The following is a 24,880-nucleotide window of genomic DNA, read 5'->3' as shown; positions in this document are numbered from 1 at the left end:
AGTTCCAGTGCTATCTTCAGATAGACAGTGTCAGAATTGAATTAAATTGTAGGACAGCTTGCTGGTGTTGAGACTTGCTTCTTGTTGTGCGGGAAAACCCACAAGCATTTGGTGAACAAAAGTAAAGTGTTCTATGTAAAAATAAAGGAAGGGAACACACAAGGAAGAAACTCACAGTGAGGAAGTACTGTTTTTTTGTTTGTTTGTTTGTTTTTTGTTTTTGTTTTTTTTTCCTGCATAGGCAGGAAAAAAGCTGAGTTTCTTCTTTACAAGTATTCGGGGCGTCGGGGTGGCTCAGTCAGTTAAGCATCTGCCTTTGACTCAGGTCATGATCTCAGGGTCCTGGGATCAAGTCCTGCATTGGGCTCCCTACTCAGAGGGGATTCTGCTTCTCCCTCTGCTCCTACCCCTGCTTGTGCTCAAGCACTTTCTCTCTCCCTCTCTCGCTCTCTCAGAAATCATAGAAGAAAAAGTATTCAGGAGTAGAGCCTCAGGCAGAGGAAACTAGACATTCTGAGGTGTAAGGACATTTGTCAGAGCATGATGGCTATATTTTAGAACAACAGAGGCCTTTGCCATAGGAGCAGGGGAAAGTAGGGAAAGCAGCAGCAAATGAATTCAGAGAGGTTAAGACAACTAGGTCACACAGGACCATGTAGGTCGAAGTTAAGACATTAGTTTTCATTTTGAACAAGATAGGAGATTACTGGACAGTTTGGGGGCAGAAAGAAGTGATTTTTTTTTCTGACAAAAACTTACATAGGATCACTGCAGGATACTAGTCACTCAACACTCTTAACTGCTAAGAACTTGGGTTTTGGTACTGGTGAAAGGTGTTTATCTGCAAATGAATATAGTTGGAAAAGCCAAGAACAAGCACAAGAATAAACACCAAATGTTTTGTGGATTTACCTGTAAAATAAAGAAAATGATACTAGTGCAAGAAAATATGGATGAATCACTTTATAATCTATGTGGTATGTAAAGGCTTTCTTACTATGGTTCATAATCTGAATACAATTTTAAAAATATTGATCAATTTGACAACATAAAAATTTTTAATATTTACAAGGTAAAAAAAACAACAAACACATTATTTGCAGACTTATGAGATGAGAAAAAATAGAAAGCTGGATAATATCTAGGGTTGGCAAGGATATGGAGAGAGAAGGACACTAATTCACTGTGGCTAGGAATACAGAATGATGCAGAGGATCCAAACTGGTATTATTCCATTGAATAACATACATACCCAGTATAACTCAGTAATTCTGCTCCTAGGTACATTTCTCAAAGAAATTATTTTATAATGCCATATAGTATATATACCAGAATGTTCATGATAGCACTGTAATAGCAAGGAGTTGAAGGCACTCTAGGTTATACCTCCTGAGGCAAGGAACACAAAAGCAAAAATAAGCTACTGGAACTTCATCAAAATAAAAAGCTTCTGCACAGCAGGAAGGAAACAATTAACAAAACAAAAAGGCAACCTATAGAATAGGAGAAGATATTTCCAAATGACATATCTGATAAAGGGTGAGTATCCAAAGTCTATGAAGATTTCATAAAGCTCAACACCCCAAAAATGAATAATCCAGTTAAAAAATGGACAAAAGATATGAATAAACATTTTTCTGAAGAAGACATGACCAACAGACACATGAAAAGACTCCTCTTCACTCATCATCAGGGAAATACAAATCAGGACGACAATGAGATATCACCTTGCACCTGTCAGAATGGCTAAAATTAACAACACAGGAAACAGCAGGTGCTGGCAAGGGTGCAGAGAAAGGGGAAATCTCTTGCACTGTTGGTAGGGATGCAAACTGGTGCAGTCACTCTGGAAAATGGTATGGAGTTTCCTCAAACACCTAAAACTAGAACTGTTCTACAATCCAGCAATTACACTATTAGATACTTACCCAAAGGATACAAAAATACAGATTCAAAGGGGAATATGCACTCACTATTGATAGCAGCATTATCAGTAATAGCCAAACTGTGGAAAGAGTCCAAATGTCCATTGACTGATAAATGGATAAAGAAGATATGATATATATGTATGTATAAGTAGGGTATATATATTGTGATGTATAATATGATATATATGTATGTATGTGTGTATATTCCTACATAACATATATATTATAACATATTTTAATATGAATATATGAATATTACAGAATATTCATATGCATATTCATATGTATTCACATATATATGTGAATATTACTCGGCCATCAAAAAGAATGAAACCTTGCCATTTGCAACCATGTGGATGGTGCTAGAGTGTTCTATGCTAAGTGAAATAAGTAAGACAGAGACAAACACAAATACTATATGATTTCACTCACATGTGGAATTTAAGAAACAAAACAGAAACATATGGAAAGGAGGCAAAAAGAGAGAGAGGGGGGAGGGAAACAAGCCATAAGAGACTCCTAATGATAGAGAACAAACTGAGGGTTGATGGAGGGATATGTGGGTGGGGATGGGCTAGGTGGGCGATGGGTAAGAAGGAGAACACTTGTTTTGATGAGCATTGGGTGTTGTCTGTAAGTGATGAATGACCGAATTCTACTCCTGAAACCAATATTGCACTGTATGTTAACTAACTAGAATTTTTTAAAAATTTGGAGAAATAAATAAATAAAAATATATTAAAAAATAACTGACTAGAAGAAAATATTTGCAAAAATGGTAGTTTTTTTTTAAATATCATTATTTATTTAATTATAAGTTTGATAATAACCTGCTCATTTTTTATATTAACCCTGTAAATCATTACACTTACTTTGGCAATACAACGCCCTTTAGATTTTTTTATTTTATTTTATTTTTTTGGTAGAGAAGACCTGCACATTAAAAAAGAAAAAGAAAAAAAAGAAAGAAAAACAATATACAAAAGAAATTATTTAATTCTGTCTCTCAAAATCCCTACAGAGGCTACAAACATTGATAGCTTCCTTTGTGTCATTCCAAACATATTCTATCTATAAATGGTAGAAAATTTTTAAAAGATGAACCGAGAATTCACGAAAGAATTTAAAAATGGCTATTAAGCCTATTTATATGTTCAAGCTCACTCAGAATAAGAGAGATGCACATCAAAAGTACACAGAGATACAATATCTCACCTATTAGATTGGCTAAAATTAAAAACTATAATGATAACACATTTGATTAACAAGAGTCTATGAAAAGAGATGCTCTCATATATTCTAGGTAGGAGTGGAAATTGATATAACTCTTAGTGAGGGAACTTGGTAATATATAACAAAATTAATATGTATTTTCCTTTTAAATCAAGAATCCTACTTTTAAGAATTTGCACTGAAGATATACTTTCAACACTTAAAAATAATTATGCACAAAGTTATTCCTTACATCACTGCATAGAATTGCGAAATATTAAGTACAACTTATATGCCCATATATAGGAAAATGGTTAAATATATTATTGTAGATCCACATAATGAGACACTATAAGCTGTAAATAAAGGAGGAATATCTCTGAGCTTATATGGGGTGAATTCCAGCATATCTATTAAGTTAAAAAAAAAAAAAGCAAGGTGCAAATAAGGACCCAGAGCATGCTTTCTTTTTATGTAATAAGGAAAAATAAATAAGAAGATGTACATGTGTCTTATTTGGGCAAAGTTGAAGAAGACACATAAGCCAGAAACTATGGAAATGGATTTGAAAGGAAAGGGGTGAGAGTAGAAGTGATAGAAGTGACATTTCTCTATCATACCTTTTTTACATAATTCTGACATTTGGAGTTATGGTAAGGCAAAATTTTAAAGTTTTGCAAATGTTTTTTGCAAAAATTAAAAAATAAAAAAGGATGGGCTAAAGAGTATTATGCTAAGCAAAATAAGTCAGCTGGAGAAAGACAAATATATGACTTCACTCATGTGTGGAATTTGAGAAACAAAACAAATGAGCAAAGGGGAAAAAGAGAAAGAGAGAGGCAAACCAAGAAAGAGACTCTTAACTATAGAGAACAAACTGAAAATTCCCAGAAATATTATAAATATATATAAATGTTATTTATTTATTTATTTAGAGAGAGAGAGAGCACGTGTTGGGGGCAAGGCAAAAGGAGAGGGAGAGGGTGCCTGGGTGGCTCCATTGGTTAAGCAACCAGCTTCGGCTCAGGTCATGATCCTGGGGTCCTGGGATGGAGTCCCACATTCGGGCTTCCCCTGCTCTGCAGAGAGCCTGCTTCTCCCTCTCCCTATGCCTGCCACTGCCCTGCTTGTGCTCTCTCTTTCTCTGTCTGTCAAATAAAAAAATAAAATCTTTAAAAAAGAGGATATAGATATATAGATACATATACATATATGCAAATATATATGAATACTACATCTATATGAATATTACTCCAATATATTGGAATATTCCAGTATATGTATTATATTACTCAGCCGTATAAAAGAATTCAATCTTGCCACTCGTAACAACATAGATAGACCTTGAGGGCATTATGTTAAGTGAAGTAAGTCATACAGAGAAAGACAAATCCTATGTGATCTCACTTATATGTGAAATCTAAAAAAATTGACCTGTAGAAACAGAGAACAGACTAGTGATTGCCGGAGGTGGCAAAGGCAGGAAGTGCAGAAAATGGGTGAAGATGATCAAAAGGCACAAACTTCCTGTTAGAAGATAAATTCTGGGGATATAATGTACAGCATAGTGACTATAGTTAACAATACTGTATTGTGTATTAAAAAGTGTCTAAAAGAATAGATCTTAGAAGTTCTTATCATAAGAGAAAAGTCATAACTATATAGGGGATGGTAGTTAGCCAGGGTAATCATTAGCAAATCATTATGTTATATACCTTAACTGTCAATTATATCTCAGTAAAACTGGGGAAAAAATAAAATGGGAAGAATAAAAATAAATATATCAGTTACTACTCTAAAAAATGTTAATTCCATCCAGAACACCCATATAGAAAGATTCGGAATAGTGTTTGACTATATATCTGAGCATCCTACAGCCCAGTCAAGTTGACACATAAAATTAACCATCACAGTATCCAGTAGGATATTGTAAAAATAACATAGTGTGACTTCGGAGAATAGATTATTAAAGACATTGTGGCTTCTGCCTTTCTCTCTTTTTCTGGGAAATGCCAGCTGCCATGTCACCAGGAGACTCAAATTGTCTTATGATGAGGTCTACATTTTGGGGCTATGAGTGCTGCAGCCAACGGCCATGACTGAGCCCTCTTGGGTGGAGATCCTCCAGTCCCAATTTAGCCTTCAGATAACTGCACTTCTGGCTGATGTTTGGAATGCAACCTCAAGAAAGCCCAAACCAGAACCCCCTAGCTAAGCTGCTCTTGAGTTCCTGACACACAGAAACTGTGTGAGATAATGAATACTTATTCTTGCTTTAAATCAATAAGTTTAGGGTAATTTGTTCCTATGCAAGAGATAACTAATTTAAAAGTCATTCTATAAAAACACTTGCTGCGTACTCTTCCAAAATGTCAAGGTCATGAAAAACATAAAAAAGACCAGGATCTTTTCCAGGTAAATGAGGAAGAAAAGACATAATAATCAAATGTAGTGTGTGATCCTTGAATGATCCTGGACCAGAAAAATGAAAGCGTGAGAGAGAGAGATTGCAATAATAAAGACTATTGAGATGATTCGAAATATGTGAATATAACCTGTCACTTAGATAATATTTCAATGTTTCCTGTTTTTGTTCATTGTACTGTAGTTATGCAAGAGAATGTCCTTGTTTTTAAGAAATGTACCAAGAATTTAGAGGAGTATCATGCCTCTATCTTATCTCAGTCCCAAAGTAACAATTATATAATTATAATTATATAATCATATATATGTATATGTGTATATATCTAGATCTCTCTCTGTATAGGTAATTACACCTATAGCTATCTATCTCTATGTAAAGAGAGAGAGAATGATAAAGGAAATATGGTGAAATGTTAACATTGGGTAATCTGGATGATGGATATATGGGAATTCTTTGCACCATTCTCGAAATATTCTGTAGAAATTGCCTCAAAATAAAAAGGGCATAAGAGGAGAGGTGGCTGCTATTTATAAATTTCCTTTCTAAGTAAACTGTTTCTTTAAACGGAGGATTTGAAGCATTAATAGCTTTTGAAATGAATTTATTGGATTCAAACCAGAATTTTGGAATGGCATGGCATGGCATAGCATAGTATAGAATTGAATAGAACAATAGGAGAGGGCATTATAGATTAGCAAGAGTGAGTACTATTTTGTGAAACTTGTTTCATTTCTCCAGAGAGACAAAAGTGGATGCAGGATATTGTGCGGTTAAAAAAAAAAGAAAAAAGAAAAAAAAAAAAAAAAGTTGGAAAGCCAGAGCGCTGAGGGCTAGAGCCAGTGCCAAAGACCGGGTCGCAGTCGCTCCGCCCCCCTGCCCCTGGCCCCTTCGCCCCCTCCCGCCGGCACCCCAGAGCCCCGGCCGGGCCTATCTAACACGCGCTGGCGTCCGGCCCCAGGCAACCTGCAGGTGTGCGCGCAAAGCTAGCACGTGGTGCCAGACTCTATTTAAGGGCCCCCGTGCCCTGGCTTTCAGCTGTCTCCTGCTTCAGCCCTCCTCTCCCGGAGCTGCCCGAGGCTCGAGTGTCTCGCAACGCATCCCGCCGCTGGGGCTGCCGCCGGGGCATGGGCGCTGCGGGCCTGCTCTGCGTTTTCTTGGCTGTCATCGCACCAGGGGTTCTCGGTGAGCTGGGAGGGGGAGGTAGGGACACGTCTGGGGCAGGGACGGCCTCTCTGCGGCGGTGCAAAGCAGAGTGAATAAGCGAGAAGGTCCTATCAGTGCTGGATGCTTGACAGCCTTCCGCTCGCTTTGGGGGACCTCCAGGATCTCCTGGTCCCTCCTTCTGGGGCTGGGGCCACTCGCTCTGCTCTGCATGGGCTCTCGGCTCCCGGGACCCAGCAGATGCTCACTGCTCTCTGCCTGAGGTCTGTAAGCGCTAACGCTGGCCAAGTAACCAGAACCTACCGGTGATGTGTGAAAGACCTCCCGCTTCCTTCCCCAGTAAGAATAATGTCAGGTTCCGACGCGGGGTTTTCATGGTTTCTGAACTTTGATGTGTTGCTGGTAAAGAGATTCTAAATGAGAAACACCTGCAGCTATTGAGAAAAGTTGGTAATGTGAATCAAAACTACAGTCATCTTCGTATTACTTATTCCTTTAATGGTAAGGGCTCCAGAAGGTCTCATTCAACCTGCAGGTGTGCGCACAAAGCTAGCTTTATTAACACCCCTCCCTGCCTCCCCAAGTGACTTAATTTTACAGAAGTATAGTAGTTTGTTAAGATTAGAGTCTTTTGGCTACATGTGGATCTGACTTTCTAATTATCTCCAGAATACAGCGAATTCCTAGTTAAGGTCTCTGCAGACCTCAATAACTGGGTGACTTTTGGCAAGTCTTATAGCTCCCTGACCCTCAGTTTCTTCTTCTGTAAAATGAAGCTAGTGGTAAACTGCACTACCACCTTCCTGAGCTGCCTTGAATATGACATGAAATTAGGCAAATGAAAGTTGGGTGTTACTTGTGACTACTAAGTATCAGTCCTAAGACTCTGCGGGCTGCAGAGAAGACCCACTTCTCTGCAGCCCGCATTTAAGTATAATCACCCCAGCTGTTTAATTGTAGAGACACATTGGTTCTATTTCAATAGAAGCAAATTGTCTGCTCCCTGCCTCCAAATTTCTCTTGGCCCTATTAGTTGAACATTTCCCCAGACTAGTTTCTTTCTCTCTCTCTCTCCTATGTGTTAACTTCCTTTGAAAAAGCGTTATGTTCACAACTTTCCCTAACCCATCTGCATGGCACAGTTCCAGATCTGGCTTCTCATCAGTATTCCGTTCCTACTGGATGTTATCAGTTAAAAATCACCAGCCCTGCCCAGTTCTTCATCCCCTCTCAATGCCAGTGTGAGCTGCCCTCTGGTCACTGAACTTCAAGACACTTAACGATCAGGTCTACCTGTCAATTGTTCCAGCACATTAGCTGTCACATAGCTTCTGTCATTTGTCTTAGCATTCTTACACCAATATTCTAATTGTAAGTATTATGATTACCTGTGTCACTCTTGATACCAGCCTTCAACTTGCCAATGGTGAAAACCAAAAGTTTAAAATATACTTTTTCATTATACTACTCCTTTACTTCCTACTTCCCGTGGGATTTTAAAAAAAGAAAAAACTAAGTCTTCAGCCTTTCAAGCTTTTTGTAGTTGGATCCCATCTAAACATGCCTCCCCCCAACTCTCCACTGTTTCTAATCATGAATGCACTGTTCATCTTCTTGCCTGACTATCCCCCATGGTCCTTTGCTCATGCTTTGCCCACACACCCCTCCTGACTTTTGCTTCTACTATATACCCTCCCTAGACTATCCCTGGACTCTGGGCCAGTTCCTGACTTGAAGGATGCTTAACTAACTCTTGAAGTACCTTTTACAAAATGTATTTATTTTTCTAGTTTTATTGAGGAATAATTGACATATTGCTGTGTAAGTTTAAGGTGTATACCCGCGATGATTTCATTTACATATATGGTGAAATGGTCACCCCAGTAGGTTTGGTTAACCTGTGTCCTCTCATTTAGATGCAATAAAAAGAAAAGAAAAAATTCTCCTTGTGGTGAGAATCCTGCGAATCTATTCTCTTAACTTCCCTCCATATCATACAGCAGTATTTGCTCTAGTCTTCATGGTGAACATCATATCCTTGTGCTTGTTTATCTTATAACTAGAAATTTGTACCTTTTGATCACCTTCCTACAATTTGCCCTCCCACCATCACACCTCCATTAATCACAAACTGATCTCTTTCTTTATGAATTTGGTGTGTTTCTGGGTGTTCGGTTTGTTTGATTGTTGTTTGTTTCTAGATACCACATATGAGTGAGATCGTACAGTATTTGTCTTTCTGTGTGACTTATTTCACTTATCATAGTGCCTTCGAGGTATATCCATGTTGTCATTTTTAATGGCTGAATAATATTCTATTGTACATATACATACCACAACTTCTTTATCCTTTCATCCATTGATGAACACTAAGGTGGTTTCCATGTCCTGTAAATAATGCTGCAAAGAACATGTGTGTACAGATCTCTTTTTGAGTTAGTGTTTTCATTTCCTTTCAATATATTCCCAGAGGTGGAATTGCTGGATTATGTGGTGGTTCTATTTTTAATTTTTTGAGAAATTGAGATGCCTTTTAAAAAGCACCAAGTTCCTGGGTTCTGTCTCATGCTTCAGAGATTCCCTCCTTTGGGGTGTGGCCCGGGAAACTGAGTTTAAAAGTACTCTGGAAGATTCTGAAGCAACTGTCTATAGGGTACACAGCTATGAGCAAAGTCATATAGGAAGCAAATTTTCTTCTTAGAGAGTTTTCCCACTTTTCTCCTTTTGTTTATTTGCATAAACCAATTCTAATTTCCTGCATTCTTAAATTTCACTCTTGCCTAGACTGATGTCATCCTACCCTAAGAAAACAAAATCATTAAATAGGAATTCCCTTATTTACCAGTTATCTACCTTCATCTGAGATCAGATCCTCTCTCTCCCCTGCTTAAAACCTGCCAACAGCTTCCCATCACATTGGAACAAAATCCATGCTCTTTAACCTTGACTATAGGTCTCTGTCTCTCTCTGAAATTTTCTGTTCTCCTCCCTTACTCCCTCTGCTCCAGCCACATTGGTCTTCTTGCTGTTCTGTGAACACACTCATATTTGTTTAGAATAAGGGTTCCGTTTGTTGAAGTGCCCTTTCTACATACCGTCTCTCGCCTGTCTCCTTGACATTCAGGTCTCACCTCCCCTGCCCACCCTTCTCTGATTCATCGGAAGTAGTCTGAACCTTGGTCACACTCTATCACACAACCATGTTCTATTTTCCACAGAGAACCTATCATCATATGAGACCTTCTTGTTCATTTTTTTTACTTTGTTGTTTGTTCTCTCATTGGAATACAAGTTCATGAGAGCAAGGTCTTTATCTGACTTCTTGCCTGATGAATCCCTCAACACTAGCACATAATGAGGGGTTCTGTAACAATGGAAAAAAATATATTTCCTCCCAACAACAGTCAACTCCTCCTTCTGAATTATGGTTGCAGTCCATCCTGTCTTGCCTGTGCAAGGACTTGACTTCTGCAAATATCCCATCTTCTGTCACCCATTTGTATCTCTCTCTTGGATCATCCCTACCATCAGTTAAATATGCTCCAGTGTATCCTTTATGGGACCAGGTCAGGGGACTTCTCATGACCCCTTCTCTTCCTTCTCATCCCTCTTCTCAAAACTTCTCATTCACTGCTTGCTCACATTTCTTTATCTCCTTTACCCACCTCAGACAGGCTTCTCTCCCCCACATTCTCCTAAAGCTACTATCAGCAAGGTTACTACTGACCTTCATGCTGGCGAATCCAATGGTCATTTTTTCTCTCCTTATCTTCTCAGTCTTTTGGCAAAAGCTTATTACTTCCTTTCTCTTAACACCATTTTCATTCTCATCATCCAAAACAGGGCTTCCTGTTATTTGACTTCCACTCTCCTCTGTTTTTTTTTTTTTTTTCTCTGTAATTCTCTGATTACTCTTGGCCTCTTTTGCCCTATCTGAAATGTTGTAAGGTCTTGGCGCTCAACCCTGGGCCTCTTCTGCTTTTCTCCATACCTTCTTCCTAAGAGATCTCATCCAATCTCATGGTTTTAAATACTGTTTATATGTTGATGACTCATTTATTATCTGTAGTCTTGAACTCCCTACTGAGTGGAAAATTTGTATATCCAACTGCCCTCATGCATGTCCATGTGGGGGCCCAATAAGTGTGTTAAATATACCAACTCTAACATGGAACCAGTTCTGCACACACCCCAATACACACACACACACACACACACTGGTGCTTTTCCATCTTTAGGACATGGTATTACTATCAGTCAAGTAGCTCAAGTCACCATAAGTAACTTAGAAGATGTTACTAAATCCTGCCATTTTCTTATCCCCCCTGCAATACAACAAAAAGTTTCTACTTCTAAAGATTTTTTTTTAGTTATATATTTGACAGACAGAGATCACAAGTAGGCAGAGAAGAAGGCAGAGAGAGAGGGGGAAGCAGGCTCCCTGCTGAGCAGAGAACCCAATGCAGAGCTCGATCCCAGATGCAGAGCTCAATCCCTGGACGCTAGGATCATAACCTGAGCTGAAGGCAGAGGCTTTAACCCATTGAGCCATCCAGGCACCCCAAGTTTCTGCTTCTAAAATGTATTCCAAACTCATCCACTTCTCACTGTCTGCATTTGGTCCAAGCCTCATTTTTGTCTGAACTGTTATAATAGTCTCCAGACTTGCACTTTCTACTTCTAAAAAAAAAAAAATCCAGAGCATTCTTCACTCACTTGCCAGACTATTCTTTTTAAAAGGTAAATCAGGCCATGTGACTTTTCCACTTAGACTTCTTAGTGTGGCCTAAGAAATCTAATATGATCCCTCCTGCTAGCTTTCTAACTTGATCTCCCACCACTCCATTGGTATGATCACTACATTCCAGCCATACTTGATTTCTGTCTATCCCTAAAGCATAGAAAACCCATCCCTGCTGTTAGGCTTCTGCCTAAAATGTTTTACTTAGTGCTGTACCTGGTTGGCTGTCCTCCAGTCACAATTCAAATGTCTCCTCTTCATAGGCCTTCCTCAACCATAATAGCTGAAGTCATATGTCTCCCTCCCCCCTGATTTTGACACATCACTCTGGTTATTTCCTTTACATAATATTTATTGGTATTTATCTGTCCTTGTCTCCCACTATAGGAATATAAATTCCATGAGAGTAGAAACATTGTTTCTAATGTTCACAGTATACTCCTGTGTTTGGGACAGTACCTTGGTTAAAATGTGTAACCGTCATTCAAAAAATGATCAAATAGCCAGGAAACCCAGTGGTAAGGCATTTGATTATACTTCTCATTCTCAATCATAATTTTTCTCCTATCTGCTTTCTGACCTTTCAGTTTTATTTTTATTACCTTATATATTCTTCATTCATTTCAAATGGATTTCTAAGCCATTCCAAGTAAAGCCTCTTGAACCCCAAAAAGAGTTAAATGCATCCTGGTTCTCCAGAAACTGCTTTACTTCATCAATTTTTAACATGGTTTGAAAAATGCACATGTTAATGTCTTACCACTGTCTTCTATTTTAGACACAGTCAGGATCTACTCTAATTTTTCCTTTTGATTGTAGAATGATGTGAAGAGGGTGCAGTGACCCTTAAGAAAAATTTTATTTCTTAATGGCTCATGGACTAACCTCCTTTTCTCTGATATGGAAGAGAACACGACTGTTGGAAATTCTTGTGACCTGGATTTTTGACAATTCATTACAAATAAAAACTATTGTCCCCCCAAAGAGAGGGTGTCAAGTCTTCTTGGGGATAAGATTTTCCCATTATTTATCATCCAGAAAGTATAATTCTCATCTCATGTCACCTCAGAAGATAACATTATGAAGTACCCTTCTGCTCTTGCTGCTTTTAGGTCTCCATTTCATCTTGGTCCCCGTCATTGTTACTCACCATTACAGATTTAAATTGGTCTTCCGGCTTGTGGAGAAGTACTTGGTGTTGTCCTTATTCACATTATGTAATTATAGATTAAATCATTTAACTAAGATGAATTGGCACAAGTAATGCCAGGGTCATGAAACTGGTCTTCTTTGAGGTCAAACCTTTACTTTCCCTATAGTCTTGCTGTTCTGTACAGGTATGCACTTGGAGATGTTTGCGGTGGTTAATGAAGAAAACCAAAGGACTTGAGGTGAGAAATAGAAGAAGACCAGTGATATCTGGGTCCCAACAGTGATGGCTATTCTTGGGTCCTGTCCGTGACTTCTCCAACAGAAGTGTCAGGCCATAGGAAGACTGAGTCTGGCTGCAACCTTGGGAGCTCTGTGTTGTAGTTGTTCATTTAGTTCATGTTTATTCTTTGACTTTCACCTGTACCTGTCTCAAACTTGTTTGAAAAAGAGATTTATAAATTTGCTATTCAAAGGTCTCTTTGCCCAGAAAAATGACTTTTCCAGGTACATCCTCAAATATATGGGTGTTACAGTTTCTTACTCATCTCCTAGTATAATATGATTCATTAATAGTAATAATAATATTATTAATCATAGGGAACTGTCTCAAATTGACTAGTTCCTTTTATCTAGTACCCATCAGAAGTATTTACTATGCTCTCTTAGGGGGACATATGATTCTACTAGATTAATGGAATAAAATAATGAAAATATTTTCATCTTGCTAGGACCAAAAGATTTAATGATTAACAGAGTAATGTGAATTCATTAAAATAACTTTAGAGGATCATACATGTGCGTGCTTAGGGGTCTCTAAGGTACTAGTTCCTTGTGCTACCCCAGGAAGGTTTTTATTTATAAGGTTTTAGATTTTTGTAATGAACTTGTAAGATGGAAAAACTCCAGAATCTTTATGGAATTTTATAAAAAAGTATTTTCTCTAGTTCTTCGTCTAAGTCTATCCTAAAAAGTCTTGGAACTTCTGAACTTCTACCTCTGTGTATGTACCCATACTGCAAGATCCGTTGTTTGCCCCAGAAAATACTGCTGCATTTAAGGTTTACTTTCTAAAGCTCAAAGTTGTCAGGGTAATTTGTGACAAAACAGAAGCAGAGTAGAAGTTTCAGTCTCTCCTAGTTTTGATATTCCTATGGTCTTTGTCTCTAGGTCAGTGTAAGCTCCTGCCAAGGTATCATTTTGCTAAGCCTAAAATTAAGAGTGATCAGTCTGAGTTTGCTGTTGGGACGTCTTGGGAATATGAATGCCTTCCTGGGTATATCAAGAGGTCATTCTCTATCACCTGCCTAAAGACCTCCAAGTGGTCAGATGCTCAGGATTTCTGTAAACGTGAGTAATCTGTAAAAGAGGCATCTTTGGGTTTATCAGCATATCTCTATGAGCTAATTTATCATGTTCAAGATAAAAGACCAGCAAATTAGCAAATCATCTTAAATTAAGGGGGCTCCTGGGTTCTCCATGTTTCTTTTATTCATAAGAACTTTGGTTAATACTTGAAGATCCATAAATTCGTTCTATGGTCTCTATACTGTGTGAGAGTGAGATTAAAAGTTAGTATACAAAGAACACTGGTGTCACTTCATTCTTATCCATGCAATTCAAGAAATATTTTTCAGTAACCACTAGGTGTTAAGCATTAGGCTAGGTGATAGGGATGGGGATACACAAAAATTAGTTAGTCTCTGCCTTTGAGGAACTCCTATACCCACGGTGAATACTGGCTTTTAAATAAATGCTGTATCTGACGTAATTTCTTTTATTTGTAGAGATAAAGTTCTATGAGACCGTAGAGAAATAAATAACAAAGGCTGTCTTGGAGAATTAGGGAAATCTAGGCATTATGGGTGGAGGAGACAGCATATTCAAAAGCATAGAAGTGCAAAAGAACAGGGAATCTTTGGAAAAATTAGTAATTCAGTGTGGTTGGAGTATAAGTTGTGTGGTGGGGAATAGCAGTTAATTAAGTGGACTGATGCTTATTTGTAATGAGCCATGCATTTTTTCTTCCGATAAATAATGGTTAAGTCACTGCAAATTTTTAAATGCAGGAAGAGGCGTGGCCACATTTGTGCTTCTGAAATATATTATGTGCAGTGGTATAGAAGATGTACTAGACCAACTGAGACCAAAAGTTAGGTAAATTTGGTTAGTCAATGATCCAATCAGAGATTTCAGCAATGACTAAATAGTTGGTTTGGAGAGAGATTTCTGGAATCTAGTCACTAAAATTTGGTTACCACTTGAATGAAGAGTGGTGGGTAGAGGATTAGTTATAGAAAGGAAGTGATGACAATGAGGGTTTTTTTAAGCCACAGACTTGGTAAATGATGCCATCAACTGACAGACTATAAAAAGGGGAAATAGAGATTGTAAATTATGATTGACCCTAATAATGTTTGCATCCATGCTCAGAAATATAGAGTGCATGCTTTAAACAAATAGTGTTCTGAAGTTGATTGATCCTTTGGAAGATAGAAGTTTTGTAAATGTCAAAATTGGTTTTGGTTAAGTGTAAATAGGCTAGTTGGCAAGTCCAATCAGGTTGGTTTTAATATAAAACACAGAACATCCCCCAAATTCTAGTCCCAAATTCTGTTTTGTTTTGTTCTCTATTATAGGTAAATCATGTACAAGTCCTGGAGAACTCCTCCATGGCTCTGTCCTCATACCCACGGGTGTCATGCTTGGGTCAACAATTACATTTTCTTGTGATCAAGGGTGAGTTGGCAGGAGACATCTCCAGAATACATGAGTATTAGAACAGTGGTTTCAACAAGAAACTGTCAGTTCTTCAAAAGAAATCCACGTAATTGCCACCTACCCTTAAAAATAGATAAGCAAAAACAGAATCACCATCCTGATCTGATCTAGAGATAACTCTTTAAGATTATCCACTTCTATAAATGAGAAAGAAATTTGGGCTATTCTTCTGATTTTAAGTCTCTAACCTTCCTGACCAGGAGCCAAATTTCATTTGGCTTTAGATTATTGAATTTTTTGTATGAGGCCTTACTTGTCATACATGATATTCTATCTTTTACTTGTCATACATGATATTCTATCCTGTGCCATTTCAGTAGAAAAAGAACTAAGCTTTCCTAAAATATCCATCTCGCTGGGAGGTTATCACTCATCTCTTTGTCTTTAGATATCGACTTTTTGGTGTTTCATCTGCTACATGTATTATCTCAGACAATACTGTAACCTGGGATAACGACATGCCTTTTTGTGAATGTGAGTAAGATGATTCCTTCATTGTACCCTATGTACCTCCTCTTGTCCCCTTCTAGAGGGAAACTGAGCATCTACACATCAAAATGAGCACCCAGGAGAGTTATACTTGGTTTGGATCGTTCTGGGCACAGAGCTGTAGTTTCTCTTCTACTGCATCTCCCAATCCCACCACACTTTCCTTTGACTACTGTTCTTTGATGATAAGTTATGTCATAGTGAACAAGTGCTTAAATCTAACATATGTTATGAGATTACACACTGCCATCTTTATTCTATCCAAAATGTTTGGCCACCCTAGGTGTTTCCCCCAATCGTTTTTCTGTACTTTGGGGTGAGGGGTGGGAGGAATGGTGATCAGATCATAGTTTCTTGACTTTTCATCAGGCTAGTCCGTGAATCTTTCTACCTTGATACTTCCTATTTAGAATCATCTTTAAGATGAGGATACAGAATTTCAACAATCTGGGTTAATTGTTGGCTGAGTTGAAGTTTGGTTTGCAAGAGTGAAGACAAAATTCCCAGAAGGTATAACCTTTAAATGCCTTCTCTTTTTTCCCACCTACCCCTCAAAAGCTATTCCTTGTGGGCCACCCCCAGCCATCTCCAATGGGGACTTTTACAGCAGCAGTAGAGAGGACTTTTTCTATGGAATGGTGGTGACTTATAAGTGCCACACTGGACCAAATGGAAAAAAGCTGTTTGACCTTGTGGGTCAGAAGTCAATATATTGTACCAGCAAAGACAATCAAGTTGGCATCTGGAGTGGCCCTGCCCCTCAGTGTATTCTTCCAGTCAAATGCCCAATTCCAGAAGTTGAAAATGGAATTATGGAATCTGGATTTGGACGTTCATTTTCTTTAAATGATGCTGTGATGTTTAGGTGTAAGACTGGCTTTACCATGAAAGGCAGCAACATAGTATGGTGCCAATCAAACAGCAAATGGAATCCTCCACTGCCAAAGTGCTTTAAGGGTGAGTTGTGTTGAAACTTTGAGGATCTAGAAACAAAAGGAAACTTTTAGAGAAATAGATACATGGCACTTAATAGAAGATGAGGAGAAAGACAGTATAGGTAGTTGGGTCTGCTGATTAAAGAATTTTAAACTAAACTGTGAAAGTAATATCTAAATTTTGAAGAAGTAGGAAATTTACTATATTCTGGGACAGTACCAGATCTGCATTAATGTAGGGCAAATTAGAAGACGTTTGAAAGAAAGAAAGAAAGAGCAAACCAATGAAGAGAGGTTTTTTTTTCCAAAATGTATATTTGATTCAGTTTTATTTAAACAAGGATAAAATAACTCTCAATCCTATTGGAAATTGGCTGATGTCAGAATTTGATTAAAAATATTGTAGACCTTATACATTCTCATATTGAAAAATGTGGCCTTTATGGAATAAGGCTAGAATTAAGACTGGGTCATTTCCCCATTCTCCCTCTCTATTCTACTCTTATTAAGAAATGTCTGATTTACTAAAAACCTGGCAACATTGGGAGGCCCTCCCACAAGACTCAAGAAATGTTATCAACCTAGTTTGGGGGCAGCAGGAAGAAAGAGGTACATTTTGAGGGTGAAAATGTATTACAATATTTAGGTTCCCTTGGCTACAATATGAATGAGAAAATATCCAAGACCTTTTTTGTTAAATGGAATGGAAATTGATGAGTGGGTATCATGTTTCCCAGCATAGATCAAGATAGGGAAAGCAGAGAGTTTCATGGTTCATCATATCTAAAAAAGTAACACGTTAGTCCCATTTTACCTCCACCCCAGCCAAAGGAGTCTCTGCCCTACACTTAGAAGTGTTGACATAACCACCTTCATCCCACCTCTGCCTACCTCATCTTGGCTTATGTTGTGGAAGATAAAGTTCTTATTTCAGAAATAAAAGACCTCTGGTCTTGTTCTCTTCTCAGGGTGTCTACCACCTCCACATATCAACCATGGTAGTTATAACATCTTGGATAAGGAATTCTTTCCAATTGGACAGGAAGTGTCCTACAGCTGTAACCCTGGCTATACCCTCATTGGAACTAACCCTATCCAGTGTACATCCTTGGGAGCCTGGAGCTATGCAGCCCCTGAATGTGAAGGTGCCTAAAGCTTTATTCCATCTTAAGGAAACTCAACTGTTTCCTGACTCCTCATGTGCCAGCCTTGTCTCTTTTTTCCTAGCAAAATCATGCGATGCCATTCCAAACCAACTTCTCAATGGCCATGTGGTGACTCCTCCTAATCTCCAGCTTGGGGCAGTGGTTTCATTTGTTTGTGATAAGGGGTGAGTGTGAGGGGAGAGGGCCTGAACTGAGACCTATGACTCATAGCTAAGTATTGCAATCAATGATCTCTAAAGATAGCTAATTTTTTTTCTCTTTATGACTTTTCCTCTTATTTTCTTTACCTTGTATGACTAATAATTCTAATATTAAGCAAATGCTATTGATTTTTGTCCAACTGTATGTATTGTATATGGCCAGAGAGACCTGGGAATTGTCCTTTCATCATATGAAAAAGCAAAATTTGGGGTCAAAAATTAAGGCTCCTATTATGAAGAAAAATGAGGGTTCAGTAAGAGGGGGTTCTTTGTGGTGTATCTTAGGTAACAAGGTCTTTGATGTTTTTGTCAGTAGGAACTGAGGTTTTTTCTTTCTAAATGGTAAAGAGTATTTTAACATTTAGATGCCAAAGAGAAAAGGGAGAATTCAAAACGAGAATATTATCATTAGGATTTTTTTGTTTGTTTCTTTTAACTTGGTCTGAAGTCATGACATAGCTGAGCTGATTCATAATCTTTGACTTTTTCCTTAAGCCAGAGATGATTCAAAAAAACAATAGAGGCCATTAATACTGCATACTTGAGAGACGTAATTAATTCCATGCAGCTGAAAATTGATTTGTTCTGGTGATGATTTGCTACCCCTTATTATTTAAGGTACCGATTAAGTGGCCAATCTTCTAGTCAGTGTGTCTCAGAAGGAATGAGAGTATTCTGGAATAATACATTTCCTGTCTGTGAACGTGAGTAGAAAACAAAAATAATAAAGTACAGATCTTGTCCTCTGATTTTTGGTGTATTCCCATGCATAACATCTTATTCATATTTGTACTTTGAATAGATGTATGCCAGTCTTCTGTATGATCTAGGATGCAGACCAAAACTCAATTCATTGAATTGACTATATATTGTATCAAGTATTCTATACATATAAAGATAAATGCTCTCAACATTCTCCCTACTGAAACTGAGTAGAACTGAGGTACTGAAATGGTTTGGCTGTGTCTTCTTATGCCAGTTCCTTTACTGAGGAGCAACTCGTGGAGCTCATTGGAAATCAACCAGATGTTCTGGATGTTGGAAGTTTTCCCTTTATTCTGAGACTCATTCAGGAAAGATGTGCATACATCAACACAGCTGTAGCAATATCCTTCATGTGTATTAGGACAAGTAAATAAAGGCTATGAGGTCGTTATCCAAACCTCTGATCACTTCTTGTGGGCTTTTTCAAAGGGGTCCAACATCAAAGGATAACAAAGGATTGGTAGAGAGGCTGCAGAATCTTCAGTAGTAAGACAAAATGCATTCTCACCACTTGTAGCCCCAGTTGTATGTTTGAAACAGGCATTGGATGGTTAGCATGTTGTAGTTATCATTCTTGTAATTTTCAGGTACTTTTATCTCACTGGATTTTTCTTGTAACCTTATGAACTAGCTTGGATTGTACTATAGATAAAGAAATTGAGGCTTAGAGAGGGTAAGACTTGCCTAGTCACACAGCTATTGAATGACAGGGGGGATTTAAAACTAAGTCTATTAAAACCAAATTTCATTAGTGTGTGGTGTTTCCCCACATGTGATTAACGTATTATTAAGATTCTTCTTATGTGCTCTTTGCCTTTTGTTTCACTATAAAAATTGATGAGACTCTAAACTATTAGATAAATTCTGTTTCATTGTTACTGTTGGTCAGCGTGGTGTTTATAGACCAGTTGATTTGTTTGCTGCAGATGGAGAGAAAGGTAAGATCCTGAGAGGTTGGGGATAAGGACAGACTATGAGTAAGAAGTAAATGATACAAATTTCTAAGTCTGTTTCTGAAAAGGTGACATGACCTAATTTTGGACCTTTCATCTAAATTTAAATCTTTTCATTGTCAGAATTAGTATGACCACGTATTTCCTTGTTTACTTTTCAGGGATTTCTTGTGGCCCTCCTCCTCCTATCAAAAATGGTCGGAATAGTTATTCTTCTGGTCCCATAAATCTTAACACTGTGGTAAGGTACTCTTGTTTTAGTGCCTTCCGCCTCATTGGAGAAAGAAGCCTTTTTTGTATAAGTAAAGACCAAGTGAAAGGAATCTGGGATAAAGCTGCTCCTGTATGTGAATTTTATAATAGAAATTCTTTCTGCTCTGAGCCCATAGTACCAGGAGGACACAGAGATAAAAAATCTAGACCACCATACAGACATGGTGATTCTGTGACATTTACCTGTAATACCAACTTCACCATGAAAGGAAACAAATCTGTTTGGTGCCAAGCAAATAAAACCTGGGGGCCAACACCACTACCCACCTGTGAGAGTGGTAAGTAAAAACAAAACATAAAGCTAAGTGGGGAGGCTGGAACCTTGCATTTCTTTGCAGATCAAGTTTTTATTTTGAAGGAAGAATAATGTGGATATGTGAATGGTGGGAGTGGAGGGGAGGGAAAAGGTGAAAATTATGGTTTCTTGTTTTTACTTAGTCCTAGAAGGATGTAAATGTTTATTCAACAAACATCAGTAGAATAAAAAATAATGGGAAAATGTGATTGAACATACCTGATAACTGAATGGAATAAGCCTCACAAGGTTGGGGGTCAGAGTTGTTTGGGATGTGGCAATCAGATGGTTTTAAATTACATATCTGGGTTACTGCTAAATTGAGAAGAAATGTGGGATCTAATAGCAAAATACACCCAATGGATTTTTTTTTAATTTTTTTTTTTTTTTTAAGATTTTATTTATTTATTTGTCAGAGCGAGAGAGGGAGAGAGAGCGGGCACAGGCAGACAGAATGGCAGGCAGAGGCAGAGGGAGAAGCAGGCTCCCTGCCAAGCAAGGAGTCTGATGTGGGACTTGATCCCAGGACGCTGGGATCATGACCTGGGCCGAAGGCAGCTGCTCAACCAACTGAGCCACCCAGGCGTCCCCACCCAATGGATTTAAAGCTCATCTTTGAATAGTTGTTGGGCTATCCGGCAGAAACGATGCCCTGTTATCTGCAGCCTCTATGAATATTTTCTAAGGTGGTCCACTATTGTCCAAGTCACCTAGGAAGTCCTAGCATTTCAGGTCAATTAACTTTGAAAATAGGAGCCACTCATTTTCATTTTCCCAAAAGAAAACCATTTTCTTATCATTTGGTTTGGTTTATGTTGTTGTTGAAACCTAAAACTGAATTTCAATTATTCAATTACAGGGACTGGCATGCATATATATATATGCCAGGCAATATATATACTTGACAAAGATTATACCATCAAAATTAGCTGTTTTCTTAATAAAAAACAGTATTGATCAGTTCTAAATCAATTGAGTTGAAAAGGCTGTCAAATCATTAGAAAAATATGGATCTATCTATAAACATGTATATAATCTTGGAGGTAGGGAAGGTCTTAAGAGAGTCACAAAATGGGGTGACCATGGAAAACAAACCTTTAGAAAGATTTAGATAGATCTATATGTACTGACATGGAAAAATATAGACCGATTATTAAGCAAAGAAAAGGCATAGAGTAATATGTATTAAGTACATGAACATACACGTGCTATATGTGTATGTATGTATCACATATAGGATCCCCAAAAGGTATATTACTAATGTCTGGCAGGATGACACCCTAAATAGTAATATGCTACTTTTGGTGCAGAGAATAGGCTATGGGTAGGAGGAAAGTATGGGTGAAGATGAGCTTTTTTTGGTAATTGAAAATTTTTTTAAAGGCAAATGTAATTCATGTAGCTAAAAATGAAAATGTACAATTTGTGGTATAAAACACATATACTTAAGCCACACCTGTCCGATCTTTAAAAAGTTGAGTTGAAAATTAATGATGACTGGTTATCATAGATCATATGTCATATTTGGATCTGTGTAAGTCAAAAACTAGATTGTGAAGGATGAATCATCTGATGGCCTTTTTCCTAATGTGTGTGCATGAAGATTTCCCCCAGGAGTGTCCACCGCTTCCCGCCATCTCCAATGGATCTCACACAGGGGAGGGGTTTGGCCCCTTTGCCCCAGGATTATCTGTGACTTATAGCTGTGAACCTGGTTACTTGCTTGTTGGAGAAAAGACCATTAGATGTTTGTCTTCAGGAAAGTGGAGTGCTGTTATTCCCACATGTAAAGGTACCTACATTTATAACAGATTTTAAGAATTTGGACTCTTGGGGCACCTGGGTGGCTAGTGGGTTAAGCCTCTGCCTTCAGCTCAGGTCATGATCTCAGGGTCTTAGGATCGAGCCCCATGTCAGGCTCTCTTCTTGGCTCTCTGCTCTGTGCCTGCCTCTCTGCCTACTTGTGATCTCACTCTCTATCTGTGTGTCAAATAAATAAATAAAATCTTAAAAAAAAAAAAAAGAATTTGGACTTTTCTGAGGCACCTGAAAAGGTAAGCCCCAGACTCAGCCAGGTAAGCCCCAGACTCTTGATTTCAGGTCTAGTCATGATCTCAGGGTCGTGAGATTGAGCCCCAAGTTTGTTTCCATGCTGATTGTGGAGCCTGTTCAAGACTCTCTCTGTCTCTCCCTCTTGGCTCCTCCCCCCCAACTCATGCGCATGCTCTCTCTCAAATAAATAAATAAATAAATAAATTTTAAAAACAGAATTTGGGCTATTCTGTTATTTGCCACACTTTGCTTATCTTTGACTTATTTCCTTAGAGGCAGAGTGTGAACCCCCAGGACCATTTCTCAATGGACGGATAAAGAGCCCTCCAAGTCTTCGGGTCGGTGCAACTGTGAACTTTGACTGTAATGAAGGGTGAGTGTCAGGAGGGCCTTGGAGATTTAGTTCATCTAGTTTATGTGTGCATGGTGTGAGCTGTGACAACTGCCGAAGGCTCCTCTGTAAGAATCCAGGGATAGCCTACGGTGAGGCTGGGAGAGAGAATGCTTATGAAGGGGGTTGATACACATCAGTTATGTGAATTTGCCTTGGATTTTAAGTGGAGGTCATTGCTCTGCAACAGCTACTGCTTAATAGTCCCCTCTGTCTCCAGGTATTGGTTACAAGGCCAACCTTCCAGTCAATGTGTAATTGCTGGACAGCAGGCTTCCTGGACCAGAATGCCAGTATGCAAAGGTAGGTTAGAAAACTGTGGTTTGCAATGACTACCCTGGTCCTTGAACAGAACACTTCATTCTTGGCTTAAGTAAAAGCTTTTTGTTTAGTCATTACTATACAGAATTTGATAGAGCAGAGATCTCACATAGACATCTGGAGGAGTATGGTCTTTCACTAAAGCAACCTTCGGCCACCTCCTTATTCCCTGGTTACTCAAGGGAAAAAGGGTTCCTAGGCTCTTCTTTCTCTGAAAGCTCTGTAGACTTGCCAGCCAGGCGGGGCACAAAAAGGGGATGTATATTCCCTCCAAGAAATCAGAGGATCACCCCAGTAGATATACTCAAGAAAAAAGTTCTAAATCATAATTTTAACATTATATTGCTATAGCTGTCTTGATCTGTATATTACAGATTCAAGTATCACTGTCCCTGAGCCTAGGAGGGCACCGTGGTACAGCAACATTGGAGGCATTCTTCATTTGCAGTATAACTGCAGTCTTGTCATTTCTCTCTAATTTCTCTAGAAATTCTGTGCCCGCCACCTCCTTCTATTCTCAATGGAAGACATACAGGAAGCTCTTCAGGGAATATTCTATATGGAAGCACAGTCACTTACACCTGTGACCCAGACCCAGAGAAAGGAGTGAGCTACAACCTTATCGGGAAGAAGACTATCCATTGTATCACCAACAGTCAGAAGACTGGGATCTGGAGTGACCCTGCCCCAAGCTGTGAACTTTCTAGTTCTGCTGTTCGGTGTCCACCTCCCCAGATCCTAAGAGGCCAAATATCATCTGGGCAGAAAGAACAATATTCCTATAATGACACTGTGGTATTTTCTTGCTCATATGGCTTCACCCTGAAAGGCAGCAAGGCAATCCGATGTACTGCCCAAGGCGCATGGGAGCCGTTGGCACCAGTCTGTGAAAAGGGTGAGTATTCCAATACTCAGAGAAGGTGCTGCTGATTATTTTTAAGTGTTAGAGGATAGGGTTATGGATTTAAGCAGGGCTTACCCAGTTTCTAGTCCCCTCAATTCTACGACGTATAGTGAATATAAGTTATATAGCTTTTCTTAACATCACCCCACCACTATTCATTTTGTGGGAGTATCCTTGGAGGAAAAGCATTAGGGATCACAGCGTTGCCTCTTTCTTTAGGGGAAAAAAATACTGTTTGTTTCAATAGTAATTTTTTTTAAGGGAAGAAAGCAAAGTCCCCACCCCAGGGATGTATCCCATTAAACACACAGGAGATGATTCCTTAAAAAAAAAAAAGAAGAAGGAGGAAGAAGGAGGAAGAAGAGGAGACAGGAGAAGAATTAGAACTGAAGAAAGTCTTCAGCACCCTAAGTGCAGAAATGAAAAAAAGATGAACTGCTGATCTAAAATTATCCAAAACTGAGCTACACATTAATGATAATTGCTTGTTTCTTTCTGTTGTTTATATAAGAAAAATTTTCTTTTCCTTCAGAGTGCCAAGCCCCTCCTAAAATCCTCAATGGGCAGAAGGAAGATGGACACATGGTCCGCTTTGACCCAGGAACATCTATAAAGTACAGCTGTGACCCTGGCTATGTGCTCGTGGGAAAAGAATCCATCCGTTGCACCTCTGAGGGGGTGTGGACACCCACTGCCCCCCAATGCAAAGGTGCCAGGCTTTGAATGTAGACATTTTATG

At 38.6% G+C, this 24,880-nt stretch overlaps 1 protein-coding gene across 2 annotated transcripts in view; it reads left to right on the top strand.

The window, feature by feature from the left end:
- The first annotated feature begins 6,603 nt into the window (after nucleotides 1–6,603).
- LOC111151001 (complement C3d receptor 2) overlaps nucleotides 6,604–24,880 on the top strand; it is a 34,668-nt gene continuing 16,391 nt past the window's right edge. For both annotated transcript variants that reach the window (XM_022508691.1, XM_022508690.1), the window contains exons 1-14: nucleotides 6,604–6,747; nucleotides 13,787–13,966; nucleotides 15,256–15,355; nucleotides 15,786–15,871; nucleotides 16,445–16,843; nucleotides 17,790–17,966; nucleotides 18,049–18,151; nucleotides 18,806–18,891; nucleotides 20,067–20,456; nucleotides 22,077–22,265; nucleotides 22,799–22,898; nucleotides 23,137–23,219; nucleotides 23,725–24,132; nucleotides 24,674–24,850. In XM_022508691.1, the coding sequence (XP_022364399.1) occupies nucleotides 6,690–6,747; nucleotides 13,787–13,966; nucleotides 15,256–15,355; nucleotides 15,786–15,871; nucleotides 16,445–16,843; nucleotides 17,790–17,966; nucleotides 18,049–18,151; nucleotides 18,806–18,891; nucleotides 20,067–20,456; nucleotides 22,077–22,265; nucleotides 22,799–22,898; nucleotides 23,137–23,219; nucleotides 23,725–24,132; nucleotides 24,674–24,850 (2,536 nt within the window). In that variant the 5' untranslated portion in view covers nucleotides 6,604–6,689. The remainder of the gene's footprint in view (nucleotides 6,748–13,786; nucleotides 13,967–15,255; nucleotides 15,356–15,785; nucleotides 15,872–16,444; nucleotides 16,844–17,789; nucleotides 17,967–18,048; nucleotides 18,152–18,805; nucleotides 18,892–20,066; nucleotides 20,457–22,076; nucleotides 22,266–22,798; nucleotides 22,899–23,136; nucleotides 23,220–23,724; nucleotides 24,133–24,673; nucleotides 24,851–24,880) is intronic.

Source organism: Enhydra lutris, unplaced genomic scaffold, assembly GCF_002288905.1.
Source record: "Enhydra lutris kenyoni isolate GAN:26980312 unplaced genomic scaffold, ASM228890v2 scaffoldscaffold25, whole genome shotgun sequence".
NCBI classification, from domain to species: domain Eukaryota; kingdom Metazoa; phylum Chordata; class Mammalia; order Carnivora; family Mustelidae; genus Enhydra; species Enhydra lutris.
Note: the sequence above shows the minus strand (reverse complement) of the source record. Positions and strands in the feature narration are given on the sequence as shown.